The sequence below is a fragment of the Leopardus geoffroyi genome, chromosome C1, assembly GCF_018350155.1.
Source record: "Leopardus geoffroyi isolate Oge1 chromosome C1, O.geoffroyi_Oge1_pat1.0, whole genome shotgun sequence".
Lineage (NCBI taxonomy): Eukaryota > Metazoa > Chordata > Mammalia > Carnivora > Felidae > Leopardus > Leopardus geoffroyi.
The window spans coordinates 213,497,877-213,525,729 of NC_059328.1; the positions used below are offsets into that span (position 1 = coordinate 213,497,877).

Sequence of the window (27,853 nt, forward strand, 5' to 3'; positions counted from 1 at the left end):
GGCCTAAGGGTTGAGCTCAAAGCACTTTAAAAACAGCAGATCTAGAAAGGGCATTCTAATCTCCCCCTTTCTTTCTGAAAGCCGGAGATTAACAAGTCCCATGAGAAAGATGCCCTCCCTGTACCAGAAGGAAAGCAACACTCTTATCAAGGACAAGCAGTTGAGAGCTGGGGAATTCTACACAAACAGGCCTCTTCAAGATACTCATCTTCCTTTAGCCTCCCCACGTAGCCTAGTAATTTTTCCACGGTTGTCTCGCCTTGTTCAAGCTAACGGAGGAGTAAGTCGTTTTCACCATTTCTTTGGGTCTTCATTCCCTTACGAGTTCCCAGGTCACATAAAATTTATATAAATTTGTGTGCCTTTCTCCTGCTGACGGGCCTTAGGTGTTTAATTCTCAGTCTCAACCAAAAAAAAAAAAAAAAAAAAACCCTTAGAGGGTAGAAAGAAATTGTTGCATTGCCTAGAGCCATCCAGCAGGAGTGCCCACAAGCAGGTGCCCTTCCCAGCATTCCAAGCGAGAGTCCTTTGATTCACTCTAATTGAACGGCGTTGGGTCACATGACCACCGATGATTGGTACCAAAGGCATGTGTTGATTGACTTAGGCCACCCTGGGCCCAGCCGCAGGTTGGGCTGAGCTTAGCTTCCCCTGAGTAGGCTGCCTGAGGAAAGGCAGAAAATGAATGAAAATTAGGTGATTTTAGTTCAGGAAGCATATAATGCTGGGAAGACGATGAACACAGGTGGGTTCTCACTATGAGTTTTTCCTCTTGTGGCAGTTCACCTGCTGATGGATAAAGAAGTTTCTCCAATCATTCACTTTTAGAAACAGTGCTACCATGAACATCCCTAAAGATACGTACATTTTTGCTGAAGATTCCTTCTCAATGCCACGCTCCTCTGATCACCAGAGCCCCCCATACCCTCTTCAGATTTGCCCTGTCCCCCTCTCTCTGTGTATTTGCTGCTCCAAGGTCAGACTTCATTATCATTACTTCCACAGCCTGTAATGAACACAGAAATGAGTCAGGCTGGCCTTCTAGGGTTGGGACATGTGATGTTCAATTCTCACTGCACAGCAGCCAGCTATGGTGGGAAAGTACTCCCCTAGGGCCAGAAATCCAGGAGAGATACCCTCATAGGTCCACCTACCATGTGTTTTTATATTAAACTCTTCTTTTAAGCCAAGCACGTCATGCCGGAAGTTCGACCTGACATCAAATAAAGTGTCTGTAGCCCCCTTCATTTATCCCACCAATGGGAAAATAGTGGAAGCCTGTAGACATCTGACTGTAGTGAATGCTGTACCGTTCTACTGGATCCAAGCACTCATTCCCTTAGATGCCAGAAGTGTTGGTTGCTGAGTGCTCACGGCAGTGCCCATCTCTGGGAACTGCCGTTGGTTAAAAAAAAAAAAAAAAAATGTTGTTTCACCCAAGATCATGCCACCTCCTGAGAGGCAAGATGAATTTAATGACAGGTTTGTAGAGGCAGAAAATTTTTCCCTTCTTAGCTTCTAGGTTCTTTGGCTGCTCTGATAATTAAATTGACATAAGAAGGATTAACAGGAGAAAACAAATTTAATTACAGGCGTACGGGAGGGAGCCCCATAAAAATATGAGACTCAAAGGCACTCAGGCAATTGAGGCTTATGTGCCATCCGTGAGCTAAGGAAAGGAAGGGATGGGAGCCTGGGGCTTCAAAGGGGAGAAAGGAAATTCACAGGAAGATGAGAAGAGCGGATGTTCTGTAATCAAATGACCCGCCATGCAGATGTATTTCACATAAAAAGAAGTTATCTCTGATAACATCTCCCTTTCTGGGCCAGGCCCCCGATGTAAATTATTTTAGGCATTTAAGGGAGAGGTAAAAAAGCTTTTCCTGAGTCTGCTGGGACTTGATCGCCTTCTGCTCAAAATAATCCCCATGCCCAAGTTTAGGGTGGCATATTCTGCTCCCCTTCAGGTCCGTGTGGGGATGAAAAGGCCTGCGCTCGGGTCTCGTTTTGAGACAACTCTGAGAGACCATCCCAGCTCCAAAGCTTCCTATGTGTACCAGTTTTCTATTGCCACATAACAACCCACCCCAAAACTTACCAAAGCAAACAGTGGCGCAATGACTTGTTATGCCTCGTGTTTCTACGGGTCAATGGGCTCAACGAGGTGGTTCATGGTATAGCTGAGGTCCCTCCTGCAGCTGCGTTCAGCTGGCAGCTTGGCAGGACCTGGAACCCCCAAGCTCGCCTCTCATCCTGCAGGGTCGGCTCCCCTTTGCCTTCCTCATTTGTAGCCTAACACGGGGCTTCTTTATGCGTGGCAGCTGAATTCGAAGGGGGTATTCCAAGAGGACAAAGCCCCACGGTGCAGGCCCTTACCCAGTCTCTATTTGCATCATTCTTACCAACGTCACAATAGCCAAGCCCTGAGTCGATATAGAGCTAAATGAGTCGGTATGGAACTGATGCGGGACAATCTACACAGGTCAGCCCTCCAGCTCCTAATCATTTGTATCCACTTGTGACACGGAGTCACCCCACAAAACGAAGCAAAATAAAACGTCCCAAGTTATCTCGCCATTCCAGCACGACCCTCGGGTCTGAGGTCCGGGATCTTAGCGTCAAGATTAGATCCGGGTGGGGATGATGCACCCCTGGTTTGGTTCCTCAAGTACTCCTCAGATTTGGTTTTTTAGGTGCAGAGCCCTGTGAACCAGGACTAACGATGTTATTTCCCCAACGCACACCTGACACATATTGGTGAGACAGAGATAGGAAAATATAATAGCTTATTCTCTCATTCAGAAGGTGAGGGAAAGGGAGGCGCATGATAATCAGTAGCCCATAGCTATAAACAAAAAAATCTTTCCACGCGCTCATTTAATTGCAGCTCACAAATTTTGGCGTTTCATTTTTGCTTTTGTTCAAGTAAAAATATTTCCTCATTTCACGTGTGGGGTTTTAAGATTTATGTGAGGGGGACCCTGGGTAGCTCTGTCCATGAAATGACCAACCGTTGGTTTTGGCTTAGGTCATGATTTCATGGTTCGTGAGTTCGAGCCCTGCGTCAGGCTCCACAGCTGGCAGGGAGGACTCTGCCTGGGAGACGGTCCCTCTCTCTCTCCGCCCCTGCCCCCACTCACGCGGTTTCCCCCAAAATCAATAATTAAACTTTAAAAAATTAAAAAATTAAAAATATTAAGATGTTATTTGGGATTGTTTGGTTAATTCCTATATATTTGAGGACTTCCTGGATATCATATTATTATTGATTATTAGTTATATATATATATATATTTTTACAATTTTGTTACATTTTCTAATGCTTATTTATTCTGAGAGAGAGAGACAGAGGCAGAGAGAGAAGGAGAGAAAGAATCCCAAGCAGGCTCCACACTCAGCATGGTGCCCGACACGGGGCTCGATTCCACAAACCATGAGATCATGACCTGAGCAGAAATTGAGAGTCGGATGCTCAACCGACTGAGCCAACCAGGTGCCCCTGATAATTAATTTTAATACCTGTGTGATTGATGACTAATTTAATACCTCAGATAAAGTACTCTGCATGTTTTCAATCCTTTGAAATTTATCGAGACTTGTTTCATGGCCCAGCATATGGTTTATCTTGGTGAATGTTCCTTATGCTTTTTTACACAATCTCATAATCACTGGTTTTTACATAAAAGTATTTAGGGGCATCTAGGTGGCTCAGTGAGTTAAGTGTCCAACTTCAGCTCGGGTCATGACCTCACAGTCTGTGAGTTCGAGCCCCACATTGGGCTCTCTGCTCTCAGCACAGAACCTGCTTTGGATCTTCTGTGTCCCTCTCTCTCTCTGCCCTCCCCCTCCCCCACTCATGCTCTCTCTGTCTAAAATAAACGTTTTTAAAAAGTATTTCCTTTGTTGATAATAAATAACTATTAACATGGTTAAGTTTAAGTCTGCCATCTTGGTTTAGTTTTCTATTTGTCCCCCAAGTTTGTTTTTCCTCTCTTCATCCTTCTCTGCCACTCTTTAGGTGAATTGAGTATCATTTACTCCGCCACTTATCTCATTTATTAGCTCTTTAGGTAAGCTTCTTGGTGTTGTTTCTAGTGTTGTTTTTTTTTTTCTAGAAACTGAAACATGTGTCTTTAACTCATCCATAGTGTTGAGTTTAAGCCTGCCCATCACCCCCACATGTCTCCTCCTCCCTGTGGACTGTCTGTCCCTCACTCACACCAATTCTGTGCTCCTGGAATCTATTTATTCGTGCATTCATCTAGAAGGCACACACTTAGTGAGCAGCAGGATAATGCAGGAAGAGAGTGCCAGCTCTCAAGCAAGGCATGAATAGAAAGGGAGTCGGCTCCTTCTGCTACCAGAAATGACGAGGCAATGCAATCATTGAGACCAACAGGAGATGATGCTGTCATTGTAGAAAGGAAGGTCCTTGTAAGGAGGAAGCCAGACACTTTCTTCAATCATCTCCCAAACAGTTCTGGGTAGCGAGGCCTGAGCAAGTCAGGCTTCATGTGCCAAAAGTACAGCCAAAGTCATTGAACTAGAAAAGTCAGAAAGATTACGGGTGATGTGGGGTCACTTGTCCACATTGGTGCTTCTGAGGATGACTTAAAAGCACCTTGAAAGCATAAGTGCACAGGTTTTCTGTCAAGTTGTGGACAGAAGTGCTTTTTATAATCGCATGGAAGTTTACAACATGAGGGCACTGACTAAAATAGAGTACAGCTAGGAGCATATGGGTGGCTCTGTTGGTTAAGTGTCCGGCTTTGGCTCAGGTCACAACCTCGCAGTTTGTGGGTTTGAGCCCTGCATCAGGCTCTGTGCTGGCAGCATGGAGCCAGCTTGGGACTCTTTCTCTCTGCCTCTCTACTCTTCCCCTGCTCAAGCTCACTTTCTCTTTCTCAAAATAAATATAGTATGGTAATCAGATACATAACACTATTTGGCATTTTGAAATGATGATGTCAGTCCATAGTTGTTGATATGGAAAGGTATCTAAACTATATGGTCCAGAGAGAAGAGTAGGTATGATAACACTGTGTACTGTGGGATAACCACTCGCATAAAGGTATTATGGGCTGTGAGATGCATGATAGGAAGCACAGAGTAGGCACTGTGTCTAGTTTTGAACAATGCTATATTCCAGGACATAACACATAGTAGGTGCTCAATAAATATTTGTTGACTATAACAAGCACTTTGTTCAAAACTTGGAAGGCTGGGGTGCCTGGGTGGCTCAGGTGGTTAAGCGTTCGACTTCGGCGCAGGTCATGATCTCACTGTTCATGGGTTCAAGCCCTGTGTCAGGCTCTGTGCTGACAGCTCGGAGCCTGGAGCCGGCTTCGGATTCTCTGTCTCCCTCTCTCTCTACCCTCCACCCACCTCACCCCCTGCCCATGTCCTGTCTCTCTGTCTGTCTCAGAGATAAATGAACATTAAAATAAATAAATAAATAAATAAATAAATAAATAAATAAATAAACAAACTTGGAAGGCTAATCCCCTAGTTGCTAATAATAAGAAACCGAGTGATATTTTTTCTTTTTCATTGTCCTTATGTTCTGTTTTTGTTTCCACAAAAAACATGGTGAGTAGAGGATTGTAACTGCTGTCTCAGATTTATCCCAGAATGAATACATAAATTCCTCTGTACGCAAACACTGTTTTTAGGTTTCTGTTGTTTGTGTTGGTGGCTGAGGGAACTTGAACTTCATTGAGTACAGATTGGTCTCTCAAGATTGCCTCTAAAGCAAACTAGTGATTTTTTGATGTTGATTTGTCCCATACCCACAGCAAAGAGGAAAAAAAAAAGTGTAAAACGCAAAATGCTTGGAATTCTTGTTAGAGGATTAGAAAACTGAATGAGAACGCGAGTCTCTGAATCCCATTCCACTCTCCAGAGAATAAAGATGCGTTCATAACGATGGTGTCAGGTACTAAGTAACATCAGAAGGCAGAAGAAGAGTTTTGAAAGAATGCAGATGGATGAAAATTCTTTCTACCACAGTGATCGCAGGAGTGGTGACAAAATGATTATTCTTAAAGACTAAAATGAGAACTTCAGACCCAATAAGATCCCTGAGCTCCCCAGATTAGAGAATAGCTCAGAGTTCAGTATAAGGGTCCAAGTGAAAATATAAAATTTTAAATATTTTGCATGTATCTTTGGTTTTATCTTTCTTTGACTAAAAAATAAAGAACAAACATTTAAGCTGGCTTACAAAATATACCAATAAAATGTTTTTTTAAAAAGTCACAGGAGGGGCGCCTGGGTGGCTCAGTCGGTTGAGCATCCACCTTCTGCTCAGGTCATGATCTCCTGGTTCGTGAGTTCGAGCCCCACATCCAGCTCACTGCTGTCAGCACAGAGCCCACTTCAGGTCCTTTGTCCCCTTCTCTTTCTGCCCCTCCCTCGCTCATGTGCGTGCTCTCTCTCTCTCTCAAAAATAAATAAACATTTAAAAATAAAAAGTCACGGGAAACATTAGGAAGAAGGGAAAATAGGTGAGGAGAAATAGTGTGAAGCCAGAGATAAAATTAATACACAAAATGCTTACTGTGAAAATCCTCTACACCTGCTAGATACGGGCCACAATTTGACTCTGAGCTTCCTAGCAGCCCATGCAAGGAAAGAAACAAGGCCAGCCATATCACTCACAATGTTCATTAGATAAAAAAACAAATCAGGAGCTTAATTCCAAGACCAGAAAGGAATTTCTTCCATATGCTTTCATTCAAAGGGCCTATGTAATATAGTGAACAAGGCCCTAAAAACATCCTTACTGGAAATAAAACAGTGAGTGCTGTGGGGTTGGTGTTGACAGTCTTCCTTCTTTAAGTCGATGGCATGACTCCATGTGGGTTCAAACCAAAAACGTCTTACCAGGGCCGAGAGCACGTGATCATCTAAGTGTATTGTTCAAACCTAAAATAAATGCTAACAAGGACTAGAGCTCGGGGCGCCTGGGTGGCTTAGTCGGTTAAGGTTAAGCGTCTGACTTCAGCTGAAGGCATGATCTCAGTCTGTGAGTTCGAGCCCCACATAGGGTTCTGTGCTGTCAGCTCAGAGCCTGGATCCTGTTTCAGGTTCTGTGTCTCCCTTCCTCTCTGCCCCTCCCCCACTCACACCGTTTCTGTCTCTCAAAAATGAATAAGTGTTATAAACATTAAAAAATAAAAAAGACTAGAGCTCTTATGCATGACTGTGGGACTGCCATTCAGACAAGTCTTCCTAAATGTTGTCTAATTCAACCAAATGTTTGCTAAGTATCAAACAAGAGTGAGTTTTAGGTTGTGGCTCCGATCTGACAAGGACCCTTGATATTCTATATTGCTGGTTAAGGGCAGACCTGAATGTTTAAACAGACAACTGAGATTGGGGCAGGGTTAACAGCCTCTTCTGAAAGTCAAGGAGCCTGAATAGAGGTCACCAGATATACCCATACTGTAGGGGGGTGGCGGGGGGTGTCAGCCGGCAGGACCCAGGCAGGGCCATTTCAGTCTTACCCTCACACACAAATGACCAACACCTCAAATTCTTAGGCTAGTATTCCTGACCTTTCCAAGTCCAAGAACCATTTTTAATGCCTGCCCACCCCCCACCTCCCTGCCTCAAGCATGTATAGCCTTTATAGCTTTGGAACTGGCTGACTGAAAAATATTTAAAATGACAGACTCCTTTTTAAAAATTAGGCATGTAATAAATGCTCATTATAGAAAAAATTGTAACTGTGTGTGGTAACTGATCTTAAATAGAATTATTACGATTAGTTTGAAATATATACAAATATTGAATCATTTGTAGAATGCCTGAAACGAATATGTTATATACCAACTATACCTCAATAAAGAAAAAAGAAAAGAAGGAAGGAAGAAAGAGAGAAAGAAAGAAAAGGAATAAGTGAAGATAAAAATCACCAGTATTTTGGCTGCCCAGCCTCTAGGACAGGTGGCAGACAAGGTTCTTATCTATTCCTCTTTATGGAACCCAAAGGGGAATCAAATATTCTCATTCAGCTTCTTTATAACTAGTACATCATCATGTAACCTAAACTAGACAATTAGGTGTTCCTGCCTAATTGAATTGTGAAGGAATGATGGAAAGGCCCTATGGTCAATCAGATAATATTCACAGTGGCTGAAGCAGAGTTGGGAGTCTAACAGCATAATCCTGAGAGGCCAACAGCAATAATGTCAGGGCCAGCATCCCAGGCAGGCTGTTACTAAGAGGACACTGCCATCAAAATGGCCTCTCTATTTTCAGCAGAAGGTCCCAGAGTGGCAGTGTGGCTTCTCTGATGTGTCAGTTCACAGTCCATTGAATTGAATGAAGACTGGGTCCCCTTGGAAAAGAAAACAAACATGTGATAACATCAAAAATGTATTCTGCCTATCTTACTCCTGCTTTTCCTACAGGGGATCTGACCATGTGTCAGGGAATCTGTGCCCCAAGGAAAACAATGAATACCCCCTTTCAGGGGATTTGGGATGCTAGCTCAAACCAACAGTAATCCCAGGGGACAAGAACACCACTGGGTTGAGTGATAAATGGAGACTTGATTGAGTTCCCGCTCATAGTAGGGCTGCTGGAACCCTGAGCCCATTACTTCTCCAAAGCCTGGGTGTAGGATTGAAACAGATGCCTTAAACCTCAGGCAGAACCCTCGCATTGGTTCTCTGACCCAAAAGTAAGGGCTATTATGACAGGAAGGGCAGAGGAGAAGCCCTTGGAGTCCCCCCACTGCCACCCAACAAATGGCAAATCTGAAGGAAGACCAAGCCCAGAAGGTAGTACAGCCATTAGTATCACTGTGAGTGTGTGTGTGTGTGTGTGTGTGTGTGTGTGTGTGTGTGTGTACAGGGGGATGATTACTCTCTCAGTCCTACACAAGTCTCCCATTTGGCCAGTGCCGAAGAAAGTGTGGGACAGGAGTGGACAACAGTGAGTCCCCTCCATCTTGCTTCTAGACTTTGTGCTGGAATGACCTTGACCATCTCACTGCCCTATGGAACACCATGTCGGTCCACCTCATTGATGATACTGTGCTTAGACTAAGGTGAGCCTTAGAAGCTCTCACAGGACATGGGTTCACTGAGTTTCCCCAAATATTATCAACAGTTCAAAAAAAGATATTGATTGTCTTGGCCTTTCCCTCACAATGACGAGCTGGCTGTCCCAGGTCCAAATATCAAATCCACGTAACAGTGTCCCAAACAAGATGGAAAATGATGGGCTCAAAGGGGTTATTCACCTTCCTTGGTTGGGAAAGAAAACCTTTCCCAGAAGTCTCTCCAGGGGACTTCCTCTTGTGTTGGACTGGCTAGAACTGAGTCACAAACCCACCCCCGAGACCGATCACTGGCAAAGAGGAGCGGGAGTATCATAGGTGGCTTAATCTACCAGTGGTTCAACCCCTGGCCCTTTGTAACAAAGTCAGAGCTCGGCGAGCATGGAGTGGCAGCGAGTAGGGAACCACCAATGTTTGCCACAGCCAGTACCCTCACGCCGTCACTGTCAATGTAAACTAAATTGTCGATAAAGTCACAGAAATCATCCTTGGAAGAAAATGAAAGCATACCTCTAGATCTGCCCAATATGATAGCCCCTGACTACCTGTGGCTACTTAAATTTAACCTAAAAATAATTGAAATTAAATAAAAATTTGAATCGAGTCACACTAGCCATATTTCAAGTGTTCAACAGCCACTGTGGCCAGTGGCTACCATACTGGACAGTAAAGACATAAAGTATCTTCATCATCACAGAAGGTTCTGCTGGCAACCACAGCTTCTGCTGCCGGTGATAAGTGAGAAGAGGCTTCTTCTAAAGCTATGAGGTGAGGGTTTCACTGTCCCACCAGTGTCATGCCACTATCGTGTCATCGGCAACACCCCCATCACCTTTGCCCAGCACAACCCGAAATTGGTGAGCTGAGCAGTCTCCAAGCCAGAAATCACAGAAGCTTTCTGAGCCGTGGAGCCACATTCAACATACAGATTTGGCAATGAAACCCGTGTTTTCGTGCACTCACGGAGTCCATCCTGACTGAATCCTCAACGCATCTCTCTGGTCAGGAGAGGTGCTGGCCGGGAGCTGGTTGAGCAAATACAGTTATCATGAGATTAATATTTAATGGTTTTCTTGTCCTACGCCAGGCACCCTGTGAAGAGTGGTCATGAAGTCGCCCACTGCACGTATCCCCAAAATACACATGCTTCCTATAGCTCATCAGCGAGGGCACTAAGGAGCTGCAGAAGGGGCACAGAATGAGACAGGGGCAGGAAGTGCATGGGGAGCGCCATCCCTCAGGTCCACCCCATGGACACAGCTGACATTGTACTTGATTGTCTATAAACGGGTGCGCGTGTTGAACCCTGGCGGAGGAAGAGGAATGTGTCCTGTGATAACCCCCCCTAGTTCCACTCTAACCTCCAGAGGCCTGACAACTAAGTGCCAGCTGGAGTGAGGTTGGTACATTCATATCCTGGAGGAGATAAAGGCCCCATTCGGCTCTTGGAGACCGCAGCCACTTCCTGGCCACTACCAGCCAGTGCCGTTCTCCTGCGAGGTTGGATCTTGGGAGACTCCTGCTCAAACTCTAACTTGACCTGGCCAGGGGGATTTTAAAGGAGGGCCAAGTTGAGTGGCTTCGAGGTCACCCCACGCCGCTGCAGGACAGGTCAGCTGCTGCTCCCCTCTGCGCTGTGCCGGAGGCTCAGACATAGGCGGATCCTCGTGAAGTCACCTTGAGGCCAAGGCCAGGGCAGCAGGTGCAGACAGCCTCCCTGGGATTGCATGCTGAAGCTGCATTTTGCCAACATTCTGCCGGGCTGAAGCTGCAGACATGCTGGCGATGCTCAGGCAAGCTTGTCACCTGCTCCCGGCTGCCAGGCAGAGCTGGCGGGTGTCCCCACTCTTGCATGGATGCTCTTTCAGCTGTGACTCCCAGGTCTCCTAGTGCACGCCTCGGAGGGGGATAGGTGGGGGCGGGTAGAACGCTCAGGCACCGGCTGAGTACGCATTTCTGCGGATGGGGGATCGCCTTCCTGCCCCCCACGCCCTCAGCCTGTATAGACGTGCCCAGGGGGCCTGCCCCCCCTCCTGCTGACACCGCTGACCCGTCCTGGGCCTGGCAAGGGTGCAGTAAGGATTAGAGCTAGGGTCTTTCTGCCCGGCCTTCTTAACAGACCTTCGTTAGACCCTCACTTACCTAAAGTTCAAGTAAAACTGAGACGCTTGACCCTCATAGGAGCACGAGCTGTCACAGAGATCTACATCCCCAGTGCCCTGACAGGAACCAGCCCTGGTCAGGTAGACGATGAAAGGGAACAGAATACCTCACCCAAAAATGCCACTTTGGCATGTGGACTATTTGAGCTGAAGGCAATCAAGACCCAAAATGTTCAGGAAAAGATTTTTACCTCTCCTTTAACTGCCTAAAAGAATTTAGATTGGGGACTTGGCCCAGAAAAAGAATCATTACCAGATATAGATATATATATATTTTTTTTTTTTTTAATTTTTTTTTATCTGAGAGACTCACCTGCATGGTAGGGCCAACATCTGATTACCAGACTTTTGCCTTCTCATTGTCCTGTGAGTTGCCCTCCTGCCCTTTGGAGCCCCCAGGCCCCTATCCCTTTCCTCAGCTCAGGACAACAAGTGAGCCTCAATTGCCTCCCATAAGGATGTAATTAAATTTCTTTTTCTCCCGTTAACCTGCCTTATGTAAATTTCGTCATTAGACCAGCCAAAGAACCCAGAAAGGAAGAAAGGAAAACGTTGCACCTCGACAACAAGGAAATGAAGTCCTAGCACAGGGGTGCCCTCCTGGTAATGCGGCAGCGGGGACCCAGCACAGGGGCTGCTCCACTGTCGGGCCCACAGCGCCCCCATCAGACGCAGTCTTGAAACGTTTCTGGCTCCAGCCTTGGTCCTCTCTGAGTCCCGGGGTCTCCTCCAACTTCTTTCCCCTTCACAGTCTTCCTCACATTGAAGATCTTTCTCCCTCTACAGGGATCCCAAGGAGCCCATACACTCTCCCCAGGTCCCACTTTCCTTGGAGCTCCGAAAACAACTGTTTCGTGGGTGAAGAGAAAGGAAGGAAAGATGTAAAGGAAGACCAGTGGGGAAGGAAAAAAGACTTAGGGACAGGGGAAGAGAGGAGAGGAGGGGAAGGAGGAGTGGGTAGAAGGAGAAGGGAAGGAGGGGGAGGGGAAGGGGGAGGGGGAGGGGGAGCGGGATGGGGAGGGGGACGAGAGAAGGGTTGAGGGGTAGGGGAGAGTGGGGAGAGAAGGATGGGGAGGGGAAGGAGGGAGGGGTTGAGGGAAGGAAGAAGGAAAGATAGCCTGAAAGATCGGGAGACTAGAGGAGAAAGGAGGTACCCGAAACCAGACCAAAATCACTCCTTTTTCTCCAAATCAACACTTTTCTGTCACTCTTCCTACCAAGTTCTGCTTGAGGGACCATGAGGAAGCAAATTGTTCCAGAAATCCCAGTTTCACTCTACATCTTCATTGAAAACCAGAGAAATCAGAAAAAGCCTATTTGTTTCATGATATTGTCGAGGGCATGGACACAGAGGAAGGAAAAATAATCTTGGCTTCCTGCCTCTTTTTTTTTTTAAGGTCTTTGTAGTTCCCTGTTAATTTAATCCCTGAACCTTCGCCATGTAAATAGCGCAGGTAAAGATAAACTTCACTGGCCCTGGACTCTGACCTTTGTTTAACACCCACCCCTTCTCTGATTCATTCTCCATCCCACCTCTGGAAGGCTTGGAATTGTTACCTGGAAGTTTAAAGCCGAAGAATAAATAGAATAAACGGCTCGCGGCAGAGCATGTTGGTTTTAGACAAGCCTGGCAAGACAGTCCAAAAATAAGAGCAATGCTCTAGTCAGCTGCTGTGTCTTCCTCTCTTCCTCAAAGAAGTGACCTCGCTGGGGTCCATTACCTGTCTATTCGCTAGGTAGGACTCCCACAGGCTGTCGCCTCTGCACTTCTATGCACCCAGGCTGTGCTTTGCTGGCCCTGCATTGTACCATTTACTCAGACAAGAGTGACTTAAGCAAATGATTTAATCCCTCTCACTCAGTATTGTTGAGCACCCCTGTATTTATTTCTTTTCTTGTTGGAGTGCTTCCTCTAACAGTGTTTTCAAGGGGTGGCTATTTGCGAGAAAACTTCCGACCCTTTAAATACCTGATAATTTAGCTAGAAATCAAAAATCTAGGTTCGAAGTTCTTTCTCTTTGATACTTTAAAAGTATTATTCAACTATCATCTTAAATGCAGTGGTGCTGTGAAGAAATCTGAAGTCAATCTGATGTTTGTTCCTTCCTCAGCCCTCTGCTATCCAGGTGCCTGGAATACAGATGTGATGGCTGGCGCGGACGCTGCTAGCTTGGATTATGAAGATGAGATGGGGGAATAGTGATCTGGATTGAAACCTGAGTCCTCAAGAACTAGTGATACAAAGCTACTATGTCGGCCGTGAGCAGTCCACCCCCACACTTCTACAAAAGGGAAAAATAAACTTTCATTGTGTTTGGAGTCTGTATTATCAGTAGCTGTTATTTGGAGTCTGTGTTATTAGTAGCTGAAATGAATTGTAATTCATGTCTTAATTAAATCTGATTAGTTTTCCCAGTGATTGATACTCACCTGGATATCAGCTACCTTGGAAGAGGCTAAAGCCTAAATCCTACCTTGTATCCCCCCTGGGGAGCTCAAAGAAGGGAGGGTGGTGGTGAGGACAAGGGAATTGCCTCTGGCATTACAGTGTAGACTTGGCTACCTCCAGGTCCCTCAGAGCCCCCTCTGACCCTTACCAGGCACCTTGCTCAAGGGACTTCTAGGCACTCTCCCTTGGCCGCTACTCTTTTCATGAGCTAGGTCATGTGAGTGGAATGCCCTGACCCAGGCAGGGGGAAGAAGGGCCTGGACTTAGAGGGGCTGCCAGGTCCGGTTGTGCTATGCTTCCAACTCTAGCCTGATGTTACCATTCCTGGCTAGCACAACTATTTTCTGCCTCAGAGCGCCACGGCAGTGATGGCGATAACTGTGGGGCTGGGGCTGGGCAACGATCCATCCAAGCCGATGCGGGCAGAGAAAAGTACATGTTGTGAGACATTCACTCATCCTACCCCCTTCTAGGGCCCCCAGCCCTTACCTGCAAGGGATTGCTGTTTCCTTCCCACCCTCCATGACCCAACCACCTGGTGCCTCCAAGGAGGTAGGATTGGGGGGGGGGGGCGGGTGGGGAGAAGTTTTCATGGTTTGTGCGTTGCTTTCTTAATCCTCATCAACCCCCCGCTTGTTTCTGTGGCATCTTCAGGATTGTATTCACAGGAAGAGGCCAGCATCTCAAGTACGTGACCCTTTTGTCAGCTCTGCATTACTTTTCTCATAGCACCGATCACCATCTGAAGCTATTATTTATGTGTATTGTTTTCTCTCTCTCTCTCTTTCTCTCTCTCTCTCTCTACAAGTCCCCACTAGAACAGCCTATCCAGTAGGGTAAGCTGTCTCCCCAGCACCGGGCACAATACACGGCAGAGATGCTCAGTACATACAAGTTGAGGGACTGAATCACTGAGCTGGTGCTGGAACCCAACCCTGATTCTGGCCCAGGGCTTCCAAATCTTGGGCTTTTCCCACCCAAGCCCCTGGATCTGTGCCCTGAACAAAGACCGTACACAATGAGAAGAGCTTTCTATGAACTAGGCTCACAACAAAGATATGGGGTCCTTACTCCAAGCACTGGCTAAAACAACTGCTGAATAATTTCGACTTAGGGCAGGGCTGCTTGCACATCTTCAAATTCCCACTGCTTGCACACAGTAGGTGCTCAAAAAAGGTGTGTTTTATTGAATGGACATACAATTTCTCCAGGAGGAGATATTTCAGCATAGTTATGGGGGGGGGCAGGAAATAGGGTAACTGAAGAGCACATTGGGGGTTATATGGTGAAAGAGAGAGCTGAGCATGAATATGCTATTGACCGAAAGGGAGTCAGCGGAAGTAAAGCACTGTCTACTGCCACAGCCATTAACCTCGTGCGGCTATTTACATTTCATTAAAACGAGATAAAATGTAAAATTCAGCTCCTCGGTTGCTAATAACAGCCACATGTGGCTTGTGACTACTGCATTGGACAGTATAGATCATATAAAATATCGTCATCATCAAAGAATGTTCCATTGGACAAAGCTGACCTAGACCCTTAGAAAGTAAATGCACCCCTGCTTCTAACTTGGCCTACTGACATCCCCTTGTCACCCCCTAAACCACCACTACCCCTGCCCAGATCACAGCACCATCGGTGCCCCTATCTGCCTTCTTAAGCTTTCTGCTCCACAGGGAGTAAAGCTGTCGGCCTTCTTAGTTTTCACCTCCTTCCCCCCCAGCACCTGGGGCACTGCCCTGTGGACATAAGTATTTGTTGCAATAATGAACCCTCAATTAGCTTTTGTTAAATGCTAAGACCCAAAAGGTGAGTTAAGTGACAGAAGAGAAGAAATCCCCCTTTCCACTCTTTTCTCACCTCCCTACCCCATTGTCTGCTTTCTGTCTCTGGTGCCCCCCCCCACCCCACCCCTCCATCAACTCTAAAGCAGCATAGTTAGAGGAAGGTTAATTGTCAGGCTCAGGTGATGACCTCATGGCCAGGGGACGGAGCCTGGAATCAAGCTCCACACTGACAGTGTGGAACCTTCTTGGGATTCTCTCTCTCTCCCTCTGTCTCTACCCCTCCCCTGCTCGTTCTCTCTCTCTCCCTCTTTCTCTCTCTCTTTCTGTCTCTCTCTCTCTCTCAAAATAAATAAAAATACACATTAGGGGGGGAGAAAAGAAGTATCTGTTCCAGGTCTCAAACCGATCTAACTTGTGAAAGTGTATTTGTTCACATAATTTTCTGTCTTCCTTCACCTTCGGCTGCCCTGTTCCTAGTATGTGCTCAATTTGTGGTTGTTGAATGGATGGATGAATCGGTGCCTGGATACACGGACGGCCGGCTCGGTGTCCCCGCGTTGCCACAGACACTGCGGGAGGAGCCGCCCTTAGAGCCCTGGGGGGAGAGCCCCAGCCGCGCCCCCCCCCCCCCCCCCAGCAGCCGGCTGCGGCACGGAAAACGCGGCCCGCGGGCCGGGGGTCGGGCGGAGCTTGGCCCTCGGGGGCGTGTCCTACTGGGCCCGGGCGCCGGCGCCTCGAGAGGGGCGCTTCTGGCGCGCCCTGGCCCCGGCGGCCGCAGAGGACGCGCGGCGGCGGGCATGGAGCGCGAGCTGGAGGAGCTGGCGGCGCGGCCCCCGCGCCCGGCCGAGCCGCCCTTCCAGGCGCTGGTGGAGGCGGCGGGCGGCCGCGGGCAGGTGCTGCTGGTGGGCGAGCTGTGGGAGCGCGAGCAGAGCCGCGCACTGCTGCGGGACTTCGCCCGGGCCGTCTTCCCGCCGGAGCCAGGCGCGGGCAAGCCCGGCGGCGCGGGGCCCGGGGCGCCGGGGGCCGGGGCGCCGGGGGCGCAGAGGCCGCCCGGGACGGCGGGGGCGCGCGCCATCCGCTCGCCGCTCGTCTTCGTGCTGTGCCGCGCGTCCTCGCTGACCGCCCGCGAGCCGCGGCGCCGCCTGCGGGAGATGCTGCGGGACGTGCGCGGCCGGCGGCGGGCCGGCGCGGCGCTGGTCGGGGTGCTGGTGGCCGAGGCCGGGCCCGAGGACGCGGTGGCGGCGGGGCTGCGGCTCCTGGAGGCGCTCCTGCGCGCGGTGTTCGGCCGCCAGGCGGGGGGCCCGGTGCAGGCGGCCGCCTACCGCCCCGGCCACCCGGCCTCCAGCTTGGCCGTCCAGGCGGCCGCCTGCAGAGCGCTGCAAGCTGCGGGGCCCGCGCGAGCAGGTGAGACTACGAGGCCCGGGAGCGGGCGGGCGGGCGGCGTCGGGGGTGGGGGGTGGGGGGAAGACCCCCAAGTTGGAACTCTTTAGGCCGGCTTCCCTCCTGGTGCACCACAGTAAACTGAGGCCGGGAGAGAGGGGAGGTGCCTAGCACTAGGTCTTCCAGCTAGCGCAGTGGGCCCTGGGCACGGGGTCCAGTCTGTTCCGGAAGGATCCAGAGAGCCTTAGAGATGCAGGAGGGCTTGGAAAAGCCGAGCGGGCAAGCTCAAGGCAGGGGAAGTTGGTGGAGAGAAGACTGGATTGCGCTGGGAGCTGGGGGGGAGGGAGAGGAGGTGAGAAAGCCTCAGGATGCCCAAGTTTAAAGGTGGGGAGGGGAACAGACCCGGGACTAAGGGCTTGGCGGTGCGCGGAGCTTCTAGGACGCTGTGCAGCTAGAGATGCGACGGGGACGGGGAGGCTCAGTGCAGAAGCGCCAAGGGCTTATCATAGGAATAAGGAAAGGAATAGACGCCAAGACTTGGAGGTAGGGGGACAGGGTGTGAGGGACTGGGGGCCCAGAATTTTCTAATCCTCCTTGGCTACCCACTCTGTGCGCACCCACTGCTGTGTTTCTCTCTATGTTCTCCTGAAGTGGGAGGAGGGGAGTGAGGGGCTTTTCCCAGCCTGGGTGAGGACGCTGGGGGCAGTGTCAGAATCTACTCCACCAACAAGAGCTTTTCTGTATCTCAGGATTAAAGTACAGACATTAAGTGTAGTTGGACCTGGCAAAGCTGAGAGGTGGCAGGATTGTTCTTTGCGTTCCCAGGTCCCTCGCCACCCTCACTTTTCCAGCATCTGCTGCCCCCCAAGCCCTCCAGCCTTCCCTTCTTGCTAAAGAGTTAATGAAGACAGAGACTGTGTTCTGCTTCCCTGGGCACTGGTGTGTTAACCAGACACTGGGAGATGCCAGGCTTGCAGGGGAGCCTTTTCCAGCAAGGAGACCTGGGACCTCGGATGGCACAAATGTCACAGACCTACCAGCTAGCCTGGCCTGCCTGGGTGAAGGCCGTGCAGCTCAGCCTTAGAGCCTGCCCCAACCTCCCCCCACATGCCTGCAACCCTTTTCTCTCGAATCTGTGAGCTAGCCAGCTAAATTTGAAACTCTGCAAGCAGTATCCTGAAAGACGTGGGGAATGTCCTGAGGTGGGTTATTATTGTGATTGTGGATGCCAGCTTCTTCACTGACCTGGCCCCATGGGGCAGAGGAGGGAATTTACACAACCAAATATTCTCTGCTTAATGAGCTGGTGCCTAGAAAATTCTGAGTTCTCAGTCTCTTAGCCCTCTTCCATTCTCCAGAAGCAACTTTTAATTCCCCGGAGCCAAGCGTGCTCTGGCCTCCTAAGTTTTTGTACACATTACAGTTGCCTTGAATGCAGTTGCCTCGAATGAAAGCCATTTTTCCTAGCCTCCTCTTCACCTGACCAATCCCATCTCATCTTTTGGGACTGGACTTCCTCTTCCAGGAAGCCTTCCCCAACCCTCCCTACTCCCCCTTGTAAATTTGCAAGTGAAATCCCAGAACTCTTAACTGGGTGGTTTTGTCACTTTCCCTCGTAAGTGACATTATATTCCCATTTCCCAACACCCTGCCTGGCCTGCAGAATCCTTGCCTCCTATCAACACTTAAGACATTTTTAAAAAAAATTTTTTTAACGTTTATTTATTTTTGAGACAGAGAGAGACAGAGCACGAACGGGGGAGGGTCAGAGAGAGGGAGACACAGAATCTGAAACAGGCTCCAGGCTCTGAGCTGTCAGCACAGAGCCCGACGCGGGGCTCGAACTCGCAGACCGCGAAATCATGACCCGAGCCGAAGTCGGCCACTTAACCGACTGAGCCACCCAGGCGCCCCAACACTTAAGAAATTTTAACACTCTGCAAGGGAATCATTCTCTACTGCTTAAACTCGTTTCTCCTTTTTTAAAAACATACTAAACAACAATGAAACCTTTCATGACCAAAAGTCATGAGTGTGGTTGTAACTCATTGTCCCCTGGTTTCTTCAGGGTTCTTGCGGTGGGTGGCACCATGGCTTCCTTTGCTACGGTTTTGCTGGCAGCTGGGTCTGGCTTTTTAAAGTTTTCCAGTCTGTTTCCTCCCTGCCTGATAGTTAGTACACTTTCAGGTTGCCTGCCTTTTGGCAGTGACCTTTTACCTAGTTTATGTTTAGTTCAAATCCTAATCCAACTAAGCATCCAGTCTCGTTAGGAGAGGGTACAAATTAAGAGTAAATAGGTCCCGAGTAAGGATTTATGAACAGGACATTTTGTGTCCCAATTGGCTTTCTCCAGAGAGTTGGGACTCTCTGGGACTGAGGTGCTACTATATAAAAAGGAAACTAGACTCAACATGTAATTGTTTTATTGTAATTATCAAAAAAGATTAAATCTGTTCCCATTAAGACACAGTTTGAACTAAACCCAGGGGGAGAATTTCTGCTCTTTGAGTATTTTCTTTGGTGCTATGGAATTGTTAGTTTCATGGCAGTTGTGTTACACGGTTTCCCAGGCACGATACCCACATCATAGGGTTTTGAGAAGATAAAATAACATAATGTATATAAAGCAATCTTTTATGGGGGGGGGGGGAGGCTCAAATTTTTAAGTATAAAAAGTCCACCTTTATACTTTTTTAAGTATAAAAAAGTCCATTTTGATTTTATAAATCAAAATCCTTGTGTTTTTAATCAAACAGTTGAAACTAGGGCAGTTGATGATTGAAGCTCTTGGTTTGCTGAACAGATAATCTCTCAGTCCTGTCAAGCACACTCACCTGCTGCCTCTGGGACTTTGTGTTCTTTCTAGTGGCAGGAGCCTGGGAGAGACCCGGCCTCCCAGCACTGCTGGCGTGCTTTTCTTGGGGTCCCTGGAGCCGGGGGAAGGACCCAGATGCCACCTCCCCCAGTGACCCAGCTCAGGGTGAGTGTGCTGCCTTCCTGGCCTTCTGGACCCTGAGGGCCAGGTGCTTGGGATTATGGGAATGGTCATGTGCTCACAGGGACCTGAGGGATAGAGTGGACCAACATCCATGGAGCACCCGCCTTGTGCGGGGCGTGGAGGTGAGTGATGTGAGGTGCCCCTGCCACTGGGCAAGGCACACAGGCTCCCCAGCAGGGCTCTAGCCCCGTGGGTCTCTGACTAATGAAGGCAGTTGGTGCGGGCAGGGCTGCCCTGCAGGTGCCCTCCAGGTGCATAGCGGGACACTTGGAGCCAGATGCATTCCATCTCCCCTGAGGATCCAGGGAGTATCAAGGGCAAGTGACCAGGCAGCTAGGGGTTGGAGATCGTCCTAGGCGGAAATGGTAAGACTTAGAGAGGAAGTACTGTGAACGAAGGCTTGACGGCATGATGTCATGCTCCAAAAAGGAGCCCCTTGTCAGGAGAGCCGGGGGTGAGGTATGGGAGACTGGTAGGGCTAAGGCTGAAGAGGAGAGTTTACACCAAATTGGGCCCCTGGACCCAGGTGTCTGGGGAATAGTGAGCCGCTGGTCATTCTGAGCGGGGGTGTCCAGATTAGACGTGTTTGGGAGAGGTGGCAGACTGCGGAGCAGGGAGAGACAAGAGGCAGAACCAGTTAGCAGGGGACCGCCCGGTCCTAGGAGGAACAATGGGCAGCCTGGACCCAATGCTGGCAGTTTGGGAACGGAGAGGAAGGAACTCAGCCTGAAGCCATTTTTAGGGTAGGATCATCAGGCCACTAATAGGAGAAGGGGAGGGAAGAAAGTCCTGCGAAGTCACCAGAAGCACTCTGTAGGCATTGAGGCTGTTGTGACAGAGACAAGAAGTACCCGGGGAGTTAAGTTGTAACCAGCCGAATGTATGTGGCCTGCACCCCCAAAGTGTACTGAACAGTACAGCTCTGTTACAGAAACAGGCAATGTTTTATTTATTTTTTAAAGAATTTTTTTTAATGTTTATTTATTTTTGAGAGCGAAGGAGAGGCTGAGAGAGAAGGGGACAGAGGATCCGAAGCAGGCTCCGCACCGTCAGCGGAGAACCCCTATATGTGGGGCTCGAACTCATGAACGTGAGATCATGACCTGAGCCAAAGTGGGATGCTTAACTGACTGAGCCACCCAGGCGCCCCCAGGGGCAAATGTTCTTTATGTTCAAAAAAAATCATAAATCAAATCAAAAATCAGAAGGTGAGGTATCAGCCTTCTACTGGCACGTAACAAGTTACCATAAACTTAGTGGCTTAACACAATGCCCATGAATTCTTCTAGATTTCCATGGGTTAAGCCTGGGCAGGGCTTAGCTGGGCCTTCTGTTCAGGGTCTCATAAAGCTGCATCTGAGTGTCTGCCGGGCTGCAGTCCTTTCTGGAGCCTGAGTCCTTCAAGCTCACTTCGTTGTGGACAGAATTCACTTCTTTGCTGCTGTAGGACTGAGGCCCCTGCCTTGTTGGTGGCTGTTAGCTGGGGCTGTTCTCTGCTCTGACAGTCACACCTCTACACATCTCTCAACACAACAATTGCTTCTTCAATTAGCAGGAGACTTTCTAGTCTCCTGTTATGTCACTTAATCATCAAATGTCACCTTTGTCATATACGGTACCCTAATCAAGGGATTCACAGGTCCCACCCACACTCAGAGAAGGGGATTATACAGGATGGATACACCAAGGAATGGAAATCTTAAGGGTCATCTTAGAATTCTGCCTATCACAGGTGAAAGCTCAAAAAAATTGAAAAAGCAAAACAAGTGTTTAAGTCATTTGCTTAATTCTGCCACTTAAAAGTAACTATAATCTGCATTTTGGTGTATACCAGTCTATTCATTGATCTACCTATCTAGATCCCCTTGTGTTATAGAAATTTTAATAAATATACTTCTATATAATATATGCATCATCTGCAAAATGCATCAGATATTTAAAACATTTAATTACAAAAATGTTCACTTCAACTTTTCAATCATCATTTTGGATATTTTGGGGAACCAAAGGAAAAAAATAATAAAGCAAAGGAATCCTAAACAATTTTACATAGATCTTGTGTAACTTCCCCCTCTGTAGCATATAACAAATTTTTTCAGTGTTTTTCAATTTATTATTTTTATTTTTGAGAGAAAGCACGCACAGCATGTGCATGGGTAGAGGAGGGCGAGAGAGAGAGAGAGAGAGAGAGAGAGAGAGAGAGAGAATCTCAACCAGCCTCCACGCTCATTGCAGAGTCTGATGCAGGGCTCGATCCCACGACCCTGGGTTCATGACCTAAGGTGAAATCAAGAGTTGGATGCTCAACTGACTGAGCCACCCGGGCGTCCCAACAATTTTTTTTAAGTTGTGTTTGGTTAAGTAATCTCTACACCCCACTTGGTATTCAAACTTATGACTCTAAGATCAAGAGTCACATGCTCTTCTTTTTTTTTTTTAAGTATATTTATTTATTTTGAGAGAGAGAGAGGGAGGGAGGAGCAGAGAGAAAGGGAGAGAGAGAATCCCAAGAAAGCCGTGTGCTGAGAGTACAGAGCCTGATGTGGGGCTCAAACCCACGAACCGCAAGATCATGACCTGAGCCAAAACCAAGAGTCGGATGCTTAACTGACTGAGCCACCCAGGTGTCTCTGTAGCATAGAACAAATTATTTAATCTCAAGTAGAAGCAAATGTATTAAAATGAAAATTGCATTCATGGACTATGTGTAGGCAATGATATACATAATAAATATAGGATTATACAGACAGACATTTATACATACTGTTTTGCAATCAGCTTCCTTCACAATAACATATGGTGGCTGCAGTATTCCACGGCAATGATTGCATATCAACGATATCTTTTCTCTTTTGAGGGGATAGTGTGTAATTGTAGATTCACATGCAGTTGTAAGAAATCATACAAAGAGATCCTGTGCACTTGGCCCAGTTTCCCCCAATGGTAACATCTTGTGTGAAACTATTGGATAATATTACCACTGGGATATTGACATTGAAACAATCCACAGATCCTCCTCAGAGTTCCCCAGTTTCACTTGTATTTGTGTGTGTGTGTGTGTGTGTGTGTGTGTGTGTGTGTGTTTAGTTCTATGGAATTTTATGTATCTCTTTTTTAAGGTTTATTTCTTTATTTTGAGAGAGAGAGCGTGCACACGTGTCCACGCAGGGGAGTGGCAAGGGCAGAGAGAGAGAGAGGGAGAGAGAATCCCAAGCAGGCTCTGTGCTGACAGTGGCGAGCCCGACTGGGCTCGAACTCACGAACCGTGAGATCGTGACCTGAGCTGAAGTCAGATGTTCAACCGACTGAGCCACCCAGGCACCTGCCCCATGCATCATTTTTAATGCCTGACTCCCATCCTGTGGGTGAGCCATGGTTACCCCATCCCGTGGTTGCACATCTAATCGGTATGTTTGCTTTCAGCTGCAGGCAGAGAAAGCAAGCATAGCAGCACAGGCATTCAGTATCTCACCTAAAAGACGGTCTAGTGGTAGAGTCCGCTTCAGAGCTGGTCGATTCAGGGGCCCAGATTCTTTCCTTCTCTCCACTGGGCTGCCCTCACTCTTGTTTCATCCTTGGGCTGGTAGCAAGACGGCCGTAGCAAGACGGCCGCAGCAGCTCCACTAATTATCCCTAATTATCTCCATAGGATAAAATCCTAGAAGTGGAATTCATGGGTCAAAGGGTATGTACATTTTTAAGGTTTTTGATATGTATTTCACTGTGGTTTTTAAGTAGATATTTGCTGAGGCCAACTCTCTCCCTTTCATTCCTAGCTTATTCACTCCCAAACTTGACCTTCTGATCGGGTGGGTCCTGCTCTTGTGTTCCAGATCACCTCCAGGATCCTGAGGAGGAGCTGGCCCTGACAGACGTGTTTCCCAATGGAGAATGCGAGGACCCCAGAAAGGGGCTGAGAGCCTGTGATGGATTTGTCCACGCTCCAGCTGAGCCCGCTGGAGACTCAAGATGAAGGCCGGACACCCGGACTGCCTGGGCTCGAACCTGCACTCTGGGGACTGGCGCCTTCTCACTGAGCCCCCTTGCCTCCATGGTGACCTTGAATGGTGGTAACCACAAAGGCCCCTGCTGCCAGGGGGCTGCCGCATTGAGCCAGCTGGGAAAACTTATTTTCCTGGAACCTGCCCCCACCTCATAATTTGCTCAATCTCTGATCACAGTGAGGTTATTTGTTCTTCCTGTACCTCAGTTTCTCTGTACCATTGGGACAGATGGCTGTCTCCTTTGAGGCTCTGTGGTGCTGTGGCAGCCTGTGGTGTGTTTGCATGAGCATCCATCATTTCAAGTGCGACTGGAAAGAACTCTGGACCAGAAGTCATCAGATCTGGGGGGAGTGGTCTTAGACATGTCACTGAACCTTTGTGGCTTCTGTTTCTCAAATACATGAGGGGACTACCAGCCCAGGGGCTCTCACCCAAGGGCCAGGCTGCTGCTCCAGGCAGCATTGGAAACTTTGTGTGTGTGTGTGTGTGTGTGTGTGTGTGTGTGTGTGTGTGTGTGTGTTGGGAGGGTTACTGTAACTATGTGGTGCCCTTGGCACTTAGTGGTTATTTTACAACGTACAGGACAATCTCAAACAGCCAATTATTGTTCCATCCAAATTGCTCATCATGGCAACCTTGAGAAACTCTGGATGAGCCAATCCCTTCTCCCTGTGAAATTCTAGGAAGAGTCCCCTGGAGCAGAGAGGGTTGGGCTTCCCAAGACCCTGGCTCCCAGAGCAAGCCAAAATAAAGACTGCATTGCTGCCCTGGGGGCCTATTGGGCCAGAGACAAGACATCCAAGTACTTTGCATGCCCTCTCTCTTCCTCATGTTGACATTGATCTGTGCCAAAGCCTTTGAGAATAAGAATGCTAGGAATGGCCCACAGCACCAAACAAGGAAAGGTAGGAATAAAGACATGGGACTTTCTCTCGATCTCAGGCCCTTGTCCAAGGTCAAAGCAAACCCAGCCCAGAGGTGCCAAGTTCCTGAATCATTTTTTCTCTGTTTATGAGTCAGACAGGGTCGATGATGTTCCCTTAAAAGCCAGGAAAGCCATCCGTTCACTTGTAGAAGGAGCTCTGCATTACCTCCATTGCCTTCCTTGCCTGCCCCTGGAGTTAATACAGTCTTTGGAGTGGCAAGCGCATCTCCTGATTTTCCGTGGTAGGAAGCGCTATCTAAGCAAAGTAGCTGAATTCATTCATTCGCGCACGGTCTGCTCAGCAGACGTGCTGTTGGGCAGGTTTCTGCCCAGGGTTCTGCAAGATGCTGCATGACTTCCAGTAGTTATTTTGGTTTCCATTTCTGGTACCAAAATGTGGAATTGGGGTTGAGGGGCTGTATGAGATCAAGGAGGGTCCCTCCTGGCTCTATGCTTCAATTTATTCTTCATAATCAGCCTAATTCAACCCCTCTCTGCCTCATGAGGATAGTGTAAGGGCAGACAGGGTGACATCTTATTTGGGGCTTGGTTAACAGCAGGTGTCCTTTTAATAATGCAAGGCTGTCTCACCGATAAGTGGACCCAGCTGACCTCCTTCTCCGCAAGAATGAACTCAATGAATTAACTTTTGATTTTGTTTTAAAATGGGGAGACTGGTATTTTTGAAGCTGCTATATTTTTCAATTTCTCTGTTAATTTCTTTGTAATAATCGGGTTGGAGTTTTGTTATTTGGTGGGGGGAGGGAGCTTTTATTAAGTTAGGAAGTTATCTAAGGCAGAAGTTCCAAGGCAGCCCGCCTCTGCTGTGTTCAAACTTTTGTATTTGTTAACAATATTTGAGACTTGAGAGATTGCACATAAAAAAGCTAGTTTCCTAGGGTGGAGGATGGGGCAATGCCATCATCTCCAGTTTGCTGCAACCCCCCTCCCCTGATTGGAGGCCCCCTCCCAGCCATCGACACCGCCCCTCATCCACTGCACCTTGCTCACGTAAGCCACCTGCCTGATCCTGGAGAACATATGAGTTTGCAAGCCTGTGGGGTAAAGGGTGGTTTGCATATTATTTTTTCATTGCTTTCAGTATCTCTGGTGAATAGTTGAGGAGAGAAGATCTTTACTGAGATTTGTGTTCTGCCTCCCAACAGAAAACACAAGACTGAGATCCTTCCGGGTCTAGTTTGGCTTCCTTGACACATGGCTAAGATAAGCGCTGTCCTTTTAGGAACAGTCTAGTTGGTATTTTCTAGCAGACAGAGGAGTTAGGTGCTGGAAGGGATGACCTTGGTGGTAGATCCCTTCCAAGGACTCTTCCAAGGCATGAAGGTTGGACGGGCCTGTCCGAGAATAGAGGCCCGGATTAAGTCGGTGGTACCAGGAGCCATTGGCGAAGGCCTCCGGTCAAGTCATGGTCTGGACTGTTGGGTATTAATCCTTCTAATATGGCGGTAATTGTGCTGCTTCTGACTTGAATCAATAATTCCTTATATCTAATAAAACCAAACGGTACCTCATTGCTGTCTAATCAAAACCAGAATGGATCTTCCCTTTCATTTTCATAAGGTGTTCCTTGCAAGGGCCCCTGGGAGCAGAGCATCCGGGCAAAAGGTGGGAACTTCTGGAATAGTTTGGCCTGAAACACTTCCATTCCCACCCTAGATCACACCTCCAGCACCCTATTGGCTAGAATTGGAAAATCTATAGCTGGAAAGTAAATACTTGAAATTTTTAAAAAAGATAACATTGAGCTTGGTATTTAACAGGATGTGTGTGTTTTGTGTGCCCATATAAGCATGTTTAATGAGATCAAATGGCCTTGCCTGAGTCTCAGAGAGCCCTTTATGATTTGTGTCATAGTGCCTTTCCTCTCAAAGAATTTGTCTCCAAGACTTGCCACACAGAAGGAATCCCTTGGTTGTCAAACCAAAAACAAGGCAAAGCTGCAAAGGGGCCAAGGGCCGAGCCCCCCATACCTGTGTGCTCTAAACAAGTCCCTCTTATCCCAGACAGAGAACCCAGGGCCCAGCCTCACCAGAAAAGGTGATGACAGCCATGTTCACCTGATGGCAGCTGCACTGCAAAGTGTAACAGAAGCGCGCTGCGGGGCTGGGTTCCCTGTAGTCAGCAGGCCTGCACTTTGTCCTGTTTGGATGGCAAACACGACCAGCGCAGTGGAGACAACCTTTTGTTTTGTACCCAGGGGCTGCACGACTCCCCTCTGACCTGGTTTTGTGTGTTAGTGGATCAAGGATTGAGACAGACCGTTGTTTGTGTAATTTTAGAGTTCAAAGGAAATAAGATACAAGGCAGCGTGGATGACCAGGATCCTGCATGAATTCCTCAGGTGCCTTTGGCCCCTGAGCCAGAGCCCTCTGGTTGCATTATACTTGGGGCTGCCGAATCGGGAACGGAAACAGGGCCTACCAGCCAGGCCAGGCCATGGCTCACAGACCTACTGAAGGGACCAGGGTGTGGGATTGCTTGGGTCCAAAGTTGGGCTGGGCACTAGGGCCACTGTGGGTCCAGGGCTTGGCAAGGGCGAGAGACCCCTCTGGCTTCTTCCCTGAGCTCCCCAGCCGGGGCTCCTGCTTCAAACGCAGACCCACACCTGCGTGTTCCATGGCTGGTGAAATTCAGAGACACTCCAGTAGGAGTTCAGATGTTAAGTCTTAAGTCAGGCTTGTTACTATCGTTCTCTGCACTTATTTGGAGTAGTTAGGCACTTAGTCCTTGTGACTAAGCTCTCATTTTGAGTTCTGGTTACCAATCCTGGGCCTCTGTCTTGTCACCCTGCGTTCCCTTTTCCTCACTGGTTAGTGAGGTCTTCTCAGATCATTTCCCCAACCCCAGACTATTCTAACCCTGACCACCTGCTGTCCCAGATATATTGCCCACTCCAGAACTCCTGGCTGCCAGGACAGCCACTCCAAGCCCCTTGCTCCCTGATGGGAGTGGGTCTCACCCTTAGCCTCTGCCCCTCAGTCCGGTCTGGTCCAGCACGTGCCAGCACCAAAGAGCAGAACCAGGCCCAAATGGCAAGTCGGAACGAGAGTTCTG

At 48.3% G+C, this 27,853-nt stretch overlaps 1 protein-coding gene and 1 long non-coding RNA gene across 4 annotated transcripts; both read left to right on the forward strand.

Moving 5' to 3' along the window:
- The first annotated feature begins 12,774 nt into the window (after positions 1 to 12,774).
- On the forward strand, positions 12,775 to 13,564 carry LOC123596966. Its single transcript, XR_006711897.1, has 2 exons — positions 12,775 to 12,968; positions 13,344 to 13,564. It is a non-coding gene; the product is annotated as an uncharacterized LOC123596966 (long non-coding RNA).
- A 2,604-nt stretch (positions 13,565 to 16,168) lies between these two features.
- On the forward strand, positions 16,169 to 26,310 carry CC1H2orf72 (chromosome C1 C2orf72 homolog). 3 transcript variants are annotated; one of them, XM_045481685.1, is made up of 4 exons: positions 16,170 to 16,875; positions 19,718 to 19,831; positions 23,499 to 23,534; positions 23,683 to 23,798. In XM_045481685.1, the coding sequence occupies exons 1-3, from the start codon at positions 16,269 to 16,271 to the stop codon at positions 23,501 to 23,503; spliced, it is 726 nt and encodes a 241-aa protein (XP_045337641.1). In that variant the 5' UTR covers positions 16,170 to 16,268; the 3' UTR covers positions 23,504 to 23,534; positions 23,683 to 23,798. The 3 variants fall into 3 exon arrangements, with proteins under 3 accessions (XP_045337640.1, XP_045337641.1, XP_045337639.1); XM_045481683.1 differs by lacking the exon at positions 23,499 to 23,534 and having other exon boundaries at positions 16,173 to 16,875; positions 23,683 to 26,310; XM_045481684.1 differs by lacking the exons at positions 19,718 to 19,831; positions 23,499 to 23,534 and having other exon boundaries at positions 16,169 to 16,875; positions 23,683 to 26,310.
- The last annotated feature ends 1,543 nt before the right edge of the window (positions 26,311 to 27,853 follow it).